The sequence below is a fragment of the Necator americanus genome, chromosome X (genome assembly GCF_031761385.1).
Source record: "Necator americanus strain Aroian chromosome X, whole genome shotgun sequence".
Taxonomy (NCBI): domain Eukaryota; kingdom Metazoa; phylum Nematoda; class Chromadorea; order Rhabditida; family Ancylostomatidae; genus Necator; species Necator americanus.
This window is the reverse complement of record NC_087376.1, coordinates 33347813-33359033: the sequence shown is the minus strand read 5'-3', so window position 1 is coordinate 33359033 and position 11221 is coordinate 33347813. Positions and strand designations below refer to the sequence as shown.

Below are 11221 nucleotides of genomic sequence, written 5' to 3'. Positions count from 1 at the left end.
TCTAAATTTAATGTAGTGATGGGGAGTGGGGGATTTTTTTTTTTGATTTTGTCAACGGTTCTTTTTTTTAGATACACCAAAGATGATGAAAATAATGTGGTCGTTATTTATTATAAATCAAATAATTAATTATGGAATTTCGTCCAAACATCGTAGGATGCACATCACCGCACTGATTTTCTTTGTTGTTGCTGAGATTTTTTTTTTCGAATAATTTTGCTAATAGGGAAAACATTGTTATTATGAAGACGATCAGAACAGAATGGTAGCTTCTTCTGTCTTTTTTTTACCAACAAAATTATCTGTACTCCTGATTAGTTCTACTCAGCTTTGAACCACTGGAAACAAAATATGAAGTTAATTCAACTGCTTTTTTACTTGAGAGAAAATCGCCGACTCCAACTCTTTTATTCCAACGGTCATACAAAAGATCTCTAGCCTACAATTAGATAACGTTTCTGGAGAAAATTTCCATTGTATAAAAGAGCGAAAAATACCAGAGATGGAACAATTATACTGAAATGAAAGAACCCGTAACGTTTAAGCAAGCAATGAGCGATTAGTTGTGTGGGAAAATGGATCGAATTACGTTAAAATAGGCTATGTCAGTATCAGACAAGTGGTCTTGCAAGATGTCATTTCTAATTATTATCAACAGTATCACGATTGACGGAACTTCATGATTCTCAATCAATTAAAATCGACACTGATTTGTGAAACACCATTTGTTTCTGGATTTGTTTACTTGACACACGATATGCAAGTATGCACCTGTTGTTCCACTTTGTTTACAGCTCAACATCTGTGATTTTCAGCACGCAGACAACAACTATATTTAACTATTTGATCAGGAATTATTTTCCAAAAGCGAAACCACTCTAAAATTTATATTTGGAATAAGGATCTCCTTTGTTCCATAAAATAAAATCAAGGTCTTTCCTTAGCTTCAGTGCTCTACGATCTGTGTATCGTTTCAGAGACAAAAACCAGATATTATTATCTATAATGAGGTGTTTTTCCACGCAAATTAGCAAAGAATCCTATATTCCTTTTATTTCCTAGCAATATTGGTTCTTTAGAATTCTGACCAACATATAGTGTAACGTTAAACGAACCTCAAACTCACTGACTATCCAAAATTGCTGTGAAACACAAATGAACCTAATTTACTACGGTATGACCTTACCACCACCAATATGCCATGACCAAAACGGCCATCCTATGTCAAAACCAGTAACAGTGTTCCTATGTCGACGTTTCCAGACCTCACCTCTGCAAGCAGACTATCATACTTTATTCTATTATTTATTTCCGATATTTCATGAACATTTACGTGGATGAATGATTCTAAAGGTGGCAATGACGCAAATGCTGTCGAGAACCTTTTTTTTCCTGATAACTCGCTAGCGAAACACCTATTTAATTCATGTTAACGCAGTGTACACAGCAAACACTGAACAATTTGAAACCGGCACATCTCTCTATAAACACTTTTATAATATAAACTAAAATTCAATAAACAATTGAATGTATTCTGAATACGCCTCATGTAAACGCCCGCCGTAAACGGCTATGTACACAATATACAGAGCAAAACGCGTTTGAGAAAAGGAACAGCAACAAAAAGATCACAGGAAAAAAAAAACCCATCCTCGAAATAACTACGCGATAAAGAAACGAAGTTACGGATTAAAATCATACTAACACATCTATAATATCACACAACGCGCGAAATATGAAAGAAAATACTCGTCAATATCGTAAACAAAATGAACAAAGACTGAGTCTGAAGGAACGGCACGGAAGTCGAGGATAGAAAGCGCGCATTAGAACTCTAGCACTCAAAAAACATGCTGTAATATTGAAATACGAGAAGTGTTTTACATTCTAGACCTGACCACTGATGACAGAAATTCACCGATTCTCGATGGCAAACTCGTAATAGATACAAATTCAGTTCAAATCGAGGCTGCTTCACTTTGGAGACGTACCCTTGAGCCATTTGAACAGCCACTTGATGCGTGGTCTTCTACTGTAGCCAAATAGTTTGAACCCAAGATTTCATCACAAGCAGGGCGCTTGTCGGGATTCATACAAGTTAGCCATAGAATGAAATCTCGCTGAAGAAAAAGTCTATACTTTACAAGCTAATCGCTAATTTCGTTCTTCACAAATTTCATGAGGAATTTCTGATGGGAATAATTGGCAAAGTCGACGTATTTTAAGACATTTAGAGATGATGAAACGGTAGTTTTCTCATTTAATTCCATTACTTTGATTTCCGGAAGTATTGCCGGAACAAGAAAAATGAAAATTCCAAGAAATTGTAGCAAATTAGTATACCCATTCTTGCTTTGAAAAATGGCGTTATCCCCATGAACCCTCCACAGCAAGTACACGTTAAAGGAAAGTACATATACCATATTCAAAACTTAAATAAAATTCCAACCTCAGCTGGCTTCCCAGAAAGGACGTCCGGAACACGGCCTTGTTGCAGACTGCTCAGAGTAAGGCTTCGCTCCATGAGAGTTTGGAATGGTATCACCAATTCACAAAATATCAGACCAAGAGAGAATACATCAACTTTGAAGGTGTATGGTTTATTTGCCAGCTAGAAGAATTAATCTAACTAATCTGCACTAATATAAAATGCATGGAGGCAAATCCAAATTTCCGAACCTGCTCGGGACTCATATACCCTCTTGTTCCAACATTATCCGTATGGATGGCGTACCGCGCTACATTTTTCTCAATAGGCTGGTCCTCAGCCGGTACACACCTCGTCACTAACCCCAAATCGCCTACTTTCAATCTCTGGTCAGATGCGAAGAATACGTTTTGAGGCTGAATAATGGATTTTTACGATGAAGCGTTGATAAAACAAGGTGATTTCAACTAAAAAAAACCTGATTGAGTAATTCAGATTTACCTTCATGTCACGATGAATCAATCCCTGTTGGTGAATGTAATTTACTGCACTACACATTTGTATCATCCAAATTTTCATTTTATCCAATGGTCGGTCTTCCACAGACCTATGCTCGGCCAACCATGCATGCAATGTTTGTTCTTGACACAACTGAAAGCAAAAAGCTCATGCATCAATAATCGTTATTTTGCAGCCTTCAACATACCTGCATTTGAATATATATGTACACAAAATTATTAGTGTTAGGACTTGGCATTAAATCCTCATCCGTCGAAGTTACTAGTACCATCTGTAATGCACTGAATAAAATAATGAGAATCTTCAGGTCGAAGAGTTAAATTCTGCTTCCTTCCAAATAATGTCACGAACGAATTCACAAAATATTTTATTAATTTACGCAACACTGATGCAAACACCAACCTTCTTTCCTAGCTGAGATATATCACCGTTAACTTCAGCGCTAATCTTAGACGCGTCCCCAGAACTAAATGTCCCAAATATGATACTCTCGGATTCTTCTCGCACGGGATTCTTCGGAGCTGAAATGCAATGATTCCGGCTTGGGATCCTATCAGAATAATCATTTGCCACTAAGTAATGTAGCGCTCCCACGACCTACCGCAAGTCAATGGATCATCACTATCTGAAGAGTCCTCTGGTTCAGCAATTCCTTCATCATCCTCCTCTAGCCATGATCCATCATCACTATACTCATTTAAGGCCGGTGCAACAACACTTCAAAGTTTTCAGTCAGAACACCACAGGGAAAAAAGAGAAAACCTAGGACGGATAGAAGCTAATACTTACTCCATCGAAGGTTCGGAGCTAACTTCCGACACTGGAACTGGAACAGCTGAGGAGGACTCCAAGCTCTCACTTCTTGATTCATCCAACAAATCATTAGCAGAAGAACGGGATTGCATGCCGCGTAGCATCAAACCATCTTGTTCTTCCTAAAAGTTTGGGAATATAGAAAAATGATAGAAGATCGAGCTTTTCACTTCCAAACAAAAGTGAACGGAATTTGTAATTTAGCAATTCACACCTGCCAACCATCAGGAGGTCTTTCTATCCATGTGTGATAGTAGCGGATAATGCCTGGATGATCCAGTTTAGCCATAGCTCGTACCTCACGCAGAACTCGTTGTATAGCACTTTCGCTGAAAAAAAAATAAAACTTCCAATAAGTGCTAGAAGGAAAGTTCCAAGGAAATTAAATTGTTCTCCAAGGTCGTCAAGAATAAAAAAATAAAAAATCTTAAACCTGCTTTCCAGAAAATAGAATTAATATTTGACGTATGAGTGACCTTGAATGATTACCGTCAGGTTAAGCATACGAAACCAAAGTGTTTTTAGCGCATTGAACAGGTAATCTTTCATGAACACAAGGGTGAATAAAAACAGCCCCAACTAACAATTGGTATAAAATGCACCTATTCGACACAGCAATACGCTTCACAGCATAAGGACACTCGTCAAGCCGATTTATTGCCTCAAACACTACACCGAATCCACCATGCCCGAGCAGCTTCACTGGCTCGAAATCTTGGAGGAATCTAAAGCATAGTAGTTTGAAATATTAGGTCAAAGGTATGTTAATACATCGTCATTTCATTCAGAAACCAACTTGCTGTGGAAAATTTCACCGCCACTCTCATGAGTGGAAGTAGTTCTGCGTTGTCGTACAACTTGGTCACCTGGTGTTGGCGTGGGTGACGTTGGTGTCGAGCCCACAGAAGGTCCAACAGAGGTTGATCGCGTTTCCGCTCTTTTCGTCTGGAATGGCCGGTGGAATAAGAGCTCTACAGTTTTAGTAAAATCCAAAAACAGTCCCATACCTTAGGTAAAGGAATCGCAGCAGATGACTGCGAAGACTGTAGAAGTGCTGTTGAAAGGTCCCCTCGTTTTCTACGACGAGTCAGTAGTGCGTGTAATACCACAGATGCAGATCCTACTAGTCCTAACATTGCCAAAGCAACGATTCGCCTGAATTAATGGAGAACATGTTGGATTTCCGTGTTCATATCACACAAAACTAACTCACCACCATCCAGAAACCATGTGATCAGCCCGTAAAGTCCTACTTACACGTTCAACAATATTAGTATGACATTGAGACGGGGTGAGCATATCGAGGAGCGCATGACGTTTCGTTGTTTTCCCATCAGGGCGCATCACGAACCATCCTTGATCGCCTTCAAATAGTGAATAAATGAATAAATAAATAAATTAATTAATTAATTAAAAAATGTGAATATCTCTCAGAGTAATCTAACAATTCCGTCTTGGAAAGTTGAGGATAAAAATATTTCGTAATGCTTAGGATAAGAGCAGTTTATGGAGCTAGTCACTGTTTTGGTCTGAATAATTGCACAGTTCTACAACGACAAACCTGATAAAAGATTTTTTAGGTTCTCAAGTCTAGATGGTGAAAAACACACAAATTCTAACTAAGTATGAGCATACAAAAAGGTGAGATATGAATGTTGAAGCCGGTTCACTCCCTATCTTAAAGTTGCGGATTAACTCACCGCCTCCAGGTCCTTCAAAAGCAGCACTTCGAATGTCTTTCTCTCCTATGAGTGCTGTTCCTTCACTGCTGGGACAAGAAATGGATGGATAAGACACTCTCCCTTCAAAAAATTTGGATAAGAAGAGGAACGGAGAGAATGTACATCACGGACTGACAGTACCTTCATTTGCTGCCACAACATGCAGTTCACGAGTTCTTCGTGAATCACGTGTTCGAAGCTGTTCTTCACTCTTCTTCGCTTGTTTAGCCGTGAATGAACGTTTGTACGATGATGACAGCAACTCATCTATAAGGCAAAAGCTAACAAGAAAACAATTGTAAACAAGAGTTAAGACAACAAGAAAAGCAGAAGTAGTCACCAACCGACAGTCCCCTTCTCAATCAAATATGATGAACCAGAAGTAGGAGCGATCTGATTATTTGCGGAGTGCGACTCAGCTAAATCCATGGTTTTTGCAATTCTTCTCATTTCCTTCTTTACATTAGCGGAATGCATAATGAATGGCTCGTTGTTTACAGTCCCTAGGCGTGGAGAATATCAAGCATAGAAGCGTCAAAAATTGACCTGGGCACAAATACCTAAATAGAACAACGATTCTGACTGTGGAAGGGGATCCGACGACAATTCACTGCCAATGGAAAGCGTATGGATGTTTTCGGAGTCGAAAAGGGAAACCTACAAAATTGATGGATCAGTAATGCAGAAGAACACAAGTATTTCTTTTTTAATGGAGCGATACAGTTATATAAGAAGCCCAGTCTATGTTGATTCAGATATATGCATGCAAGAGAAACAACAAACAATTGTTTTCCGTAAAGTAAACGCTTTCTTTTTCATTTGAAACACTTATAAACGCCATACTTATACTTACTTACTTATATACGCCAACATAGTTTATGTTCGGAACTCATGTTCCGCATCAGTGCGCTTATTATATCAGAGAGGTACTAGAGTTCAACGATATCTGTGTACAATAAATATTAAGACAGTGATCTGCAAGCACCAACAGAATCATCTGGAAGCGACAATCCTTAACCCTTGTGGTGAAACAGACCCACAGTGCAAGGACGACCAGGAACAAACTTCAGACTTCCTTTTTTCTTAGACTTGAATTGATCTACTGGTATCTAGCACTAAAATTATACTATATGTCAGAAGCACATATCTCTTGCTACTCCAACAATGCTGGACCTACTGTCCAGCATTGTTGGAGTTTGGTGGTATTTCGCAACAAAGGAAAAATTATCCAGCTGTTATCGTTCAAATTACGTACACATGAAGGGTTCCATATCGATCGATGTCAAACAGGATAACGAGGGTTTGGCTAGGCGTTAGCACTTACGAATTCACTATCTAAAAATCAAATTGTGACCTCGCTTAGTTCTCCACCTTCCATTCGCCATGTTCTTGCAATATGACTGCCGAGGTGGTGAGACCATAACTCATTACCACAACTATCGTACGCAGTCACAACACCATCAGGTGGTTGAACGAGATATCGAAATCTGTAGTTATGTTTGAATAGCAAGCAAACACAAATAAACAACTCCAAAACAGGATTACCTATGTGCTCTGGTATACAACTGAGCGTTATTTTCCTTGACCAATGTAGCATCATATTCAGAAACGGAAAGATTCCATCTAAACATCACGAGACATTCGAATGACGGAGAAAACAGCTTCAGGAAAAGTGAGGTGATTGAAACTATACCGACCTCATAGAACAAAATTCTTAGCCCATCTGTCACTCCTATTCATAGAAGATAACTGTAACTCAGTCAGAAAATGTAATTTAGTATGACGACGGAGGCAAAGGTGAACTTATTGTGAAAATGGAAAACAGACTGCCGATCGAGGCAAGGACGAATGACTCTGGCTGTGGATGGGAATAGTTGGCGGGAAAATGCTTCGATCGATAGATCAACTCCACCAATCCTCCAATGGATACGAGGAAAAGAAGATCGTGTGAAACAAACCGCCCTTCTTTGCTTTATGGGGAAATCCATAAATCGGATAGTTAATCTGACAAGTTTCGCTGCAGGAAGAGTTCCCGTTTACCGTAGCAAAGTGGGTTATTGCAGAAAAACACGCTACGAACCGTTCAACACCGGTAAGCGCATCCACAGCTCGAACTTTGCTAGTACTTCGACGGAAGACAAGAGTAGATGAAACTGCTCCGGCAGCTGTAGAACCACATTGAGAAGATGTACAGTGATATCGAACCTCAAAACTGCTGCTTTTAAGCGTAACTCAACAGAAAATATGAGGAAGATAGATTAACCACCTCTCCAGTAAGCGGATCCACGCCTGTTGTAGTTATCGTTCGTCCTCCAGCCACAGCATCGTGCCCGACACGGATGCTAGCCTTAATTGAGCGTAATAAAAAAATAAAAGTAAAAAAGCAAAAACATATATAGAGCTACGGCACACAGAAAGCTGGAAATTCTCAGTGAGCCCTACAAAGTTATCGTTGCATAGCGAAAAATACCTTATATTCCAAATTAGACTCTCTTCCGCCTCTCTTTCATCCTTTTGTTCTTTTTATTGTGACGACTCGGTAGGTCACACATGTGAGTGTAATAAATCAGTGGAACAGCGGAATTTTAACTCGACGAAGTCTTCATACTTCGGATTGAATGAAGGAGTTTTGTTGATTTAAGCATAATATAAGCAAAATATGCAAAATAGTAGGGTAATAGTACATTAGGGGTAAGCGAAGCAAGTAAGGCAAAACATAGGAGAAGAACGGAGTTGATCACACAGAAATAAGAAGAGGCACAAAAACATGTTTAAAAAAGCAAGGAAATTAAAATATTCTTCAATGGAACGGGACAAAAAAAATCTCAAAATACCTGTAGAAGGGTATCCGTACTGAGTGGTATCGGTTCCAGGAGATGTTCTTCTCGAGAGTACATATAAAGATTCCCATCCAATGCAGGCACGAGGTTGAACATACGGCCGTCTACTTGCATTGGCTAAAAGAGAACGTAAAAAAATGTGGGAAAACAAAATTTCCCATGCGATCATGTGCCGATAGTACAGCACAGACACTAACCTGCATTTTCCCTAAAGTACCACAAAGCAGTGGTTCCGCATCAAAATCAGCTACCCAGACAAGTTTTCCACCGTTAATAGCGTCCAAAGCATGCAACCTACCATCCATGGTTGATACCTAAGGATACATATCCATTGATATGAACTCAGAGAAGGAGAACAATGGACCAATAATAGCAAGGATGAAAAATCCTAGTAACATCAGTTATATCAAAATCAATTTTTAAAAAATAAATTAGCATAAACTTACGAATAAGTAGTTGGCATTTTCAAGTTCAGAATGTCTACAACACCGTCTAGCGTCATACAACGAATTTTCAGGAATTATTGGCGCCTGAACAGATTAAATTGGAGGATAGAGCACTGTGATTGGAATGATCCCCTACAAATCTTACTACATTTATAGTTGGCTATGGTCTTCTCAGCTATTCTTAAATGAATATTACTCACAATAAAGACAAGGAAAAAGGAAACCATATAATGTTTGAAATAAAATGTTATCGTTTTCCAACTATCCCCAAAAAGATTCCCATTATTTGAAGGAAAATCTATATTTGTATGAAGAATTCAGTTCGAGTTGCAAGCTGCAGCAAAGTCCACTCACTGAGAACAAGTGTTAACGTGAGAACTCAGATTTTTTGTACAATTCTATGCGAATTCTTCCCTTACGGTAGAAAAACCAATTCCAAGAGGTAATTCAAGCAAAGAGGCACATTCTAATCACTCGTATACCATTGAAAAAATAGCAGAAGACGAAATCTGATAAAAACCCCTGAGCTTCGTTAATGTAGTAAAATCGGGAAAGTAGATCCACTTATAATAAGACCTCCGAACTTGAATAAGATATGATGAGAGGATATAAAAAAACAATAACAATAGATACCGAATTTATCTGATGTACCTCAATCTGCTCCTCAGTTATGAAACCGTCCTCGAGACCGAGAACAACACTTCGAATCAGGATCGTACCTAGCACTACGAGAGACCCGCCTATGAACAGCACGGACCGAGGCATCGGCCATGCCAGTGACTAGTGCACAACCTTGAAAAGTAAGTTCTTTCATGTTATAGGAAACGACCGACGAGGTAAATCAGTGGAGAAAAATACGAAGATTGATGATGATTTAAAGTTTTTTTTTTTCAAGAAACAGTACTGTGCAGTGATATTAACGTGCTAAACAGTTACGAAAATGACAGAAACCATGAAGTATGTGAATACATTATTCGCTGAGAATGTAAAAGAAAATAATGCGAAGTAAAATTGCTTAACGCAAATGGAGAACGTCCACATGTCACATATTTAGGATAGGAGATAAGAACTACGCTGATTCTGGTTCTGTCAATCATCGGAAGGAGGATTTTTCTCTTTTTAATGACTAACTTTACATGATTAAAAAAAAAGAACGTGGAAGGACTGGAAATCAGCTAAAGGATGATGAACGTAATTATTCGCAGTAGTTTATGGACATATTTCGCCATACCCCAACCGTCATATCCAACTCAGCTGACATGTTTTAGCTGAGCACACAGAAAGTGGAAAGATCCATAACAACAGTACGAATGAATTGAAATATGGTGACATGATATATGATATATATATATATATATATATATATATATATATATAATTCAAAAGTATACTGTTACAAGTTTTGAGTTCTTTTTCACTAAAAAAAAAACTTTCTTAAACAATGAAGACATACGGCGACAGATATGAAAGAGTAAGATTGACTAACTCGAGGTGACGTATGTTCCAAAAACATTTCAGACATATAAATATATGATCTTACAGACGATTCTGAAACGAGGGGTCAATTTACTCTTACATGCACCTAAACAACTAGCATAGGAAAACAGGAGCATCCATAGTAAGTGAAATAGACGCAGGAACAACCATGGAAGAAATGAAAATCAATATGAGAAGGACACAAAAGTTTAAGGATGACCAAAGCAACGTGAGAGCCAGAAAGCCGCGAAATAATAAAAGGAAGCAAGACCATGCAACAACCGGCATCGCTGACGTGCGCTAGGCGAAACGACACAATCGCAATATTGCACCAAAAAGTCGGGTGACGATTCATTGGATTTTCTGGAACACACGTATAACGAATGTTGAGTAGGTTTTGTATGACAAAACTTCTCATGCATGATTTGATTGAAATTGTGGGATAGTAGGAGTCTTCGCTTCTTCCATGACGTCCCTGTCCACAAAATTGCCAATGGAATGGAGGTTTTGGGGCAGTTTTCGTGTGTTTTATGACACTTTTTGTTATCACATGTGAACTTAGTCAGATTGCTCGAGTGGTTTCCTGTGACGAGGATTTCTTGGTCACGTAACCTGGTCTTTTATTAGTTATATCTGGTCCAAACGTTAGTCTTAGCAAAACAAAAAAAAAACATTAGTCTACGACTTAGTTTAACCGTAGTTTTGTGCTTTCTATAAAAACAATCTTTTCTTTTTGCTAAGAACTTAGTTGAAAGATTATTTCATAGCAACATCTTGTTAAGTGCATGGTTTTTAGGTTCTTCACTTGGATCGGCTTTTCTTTTCATTTTCACTTCAGCACTCGAAAGTTCACTCGGAGGTTCGGAGGAATGACTAAAAAAAGAAAACAAGAAGTGCTTTTGAGTGAAGTTGGTGCATTATAAATTTTTTGTGGTCAGGGATATGAATAAATGTTACGGATGTTGGCTAGAACTCTTC

The 11221-nt window shown here is 38.5% G+C and overlaps 1 protein-coding gene across 3 annotated transcripts; it reads right to left on the bottom strand.

The window, feature by feature from the left end:
* Nucleotides 1–1841: 1841 nt before the first annotated feature.
* Nucleotides 1842–9532, bottom strand: RB195_026221 (uncharacterized protein; the record flags this gene model as incomplete). 3 transcript variants are annotated; one of them, XM_064214673.1, is made up of 27 exons in its annotated part: nucleotides 1842–1853; nucleotides 1919–1992; nucleotides 2054–2120; nucleotides 2450–2611; nucleotides 2680–2844; nucleotides 2930–3079; nucleotides 3135–3218; nucleotides 3350–3468; nucleotides 3549–3664; nucleotides 3737–3882; nucleotides 3975–4089; nucleotides 4363–4485; nucleotides 4557–4705; nucleotides 4768–4915; nucleotides 4974–5124; nucleotides 5461–5562; nucleotides 5623–5748; nucleotides 5826–5984; nucleotides 6042–6138; nucleotides 6836–6968; nucleotides 7027–7104; nucleotides 7562–7686; nucleotides 7748–7828; nucleotides 8316–8438; nucleotides 8519–8635; nucleotides 8768–8851; nucleotides 9419–9532. In XM_064214673.1, the coding sequence occupies 27 exons, from the start codon at nucleotides 9530–9532 to the stop codon at nucleotides 1842–1844; spliced, it is 3120 nt and encodes a 1039-aa protein (XP_064070553.1). The 3 variants fall into 3 exon arrangements, with proteins under 3 accessions (XP_064070553.1, XP_064070555.1, XP_064070554.1); XM_064214672.1 differs by lacking the exon at nucleotides 1842–1853 and having other exon boundaries at nucleotides 1959–2120; XM_064214674.1 differs by lacking the exons at nucleotides 7562–7686; nucleotides 7748–7828; nucleotides 8316–8438; ... (1 more) ...; nucleotides 8768–8851; nucleotides 9419–9532 and adding an exon at nucleotides 7179–7183.
* Nucleotides 9533–11221: the final 1689 nt, after the last annotated feature.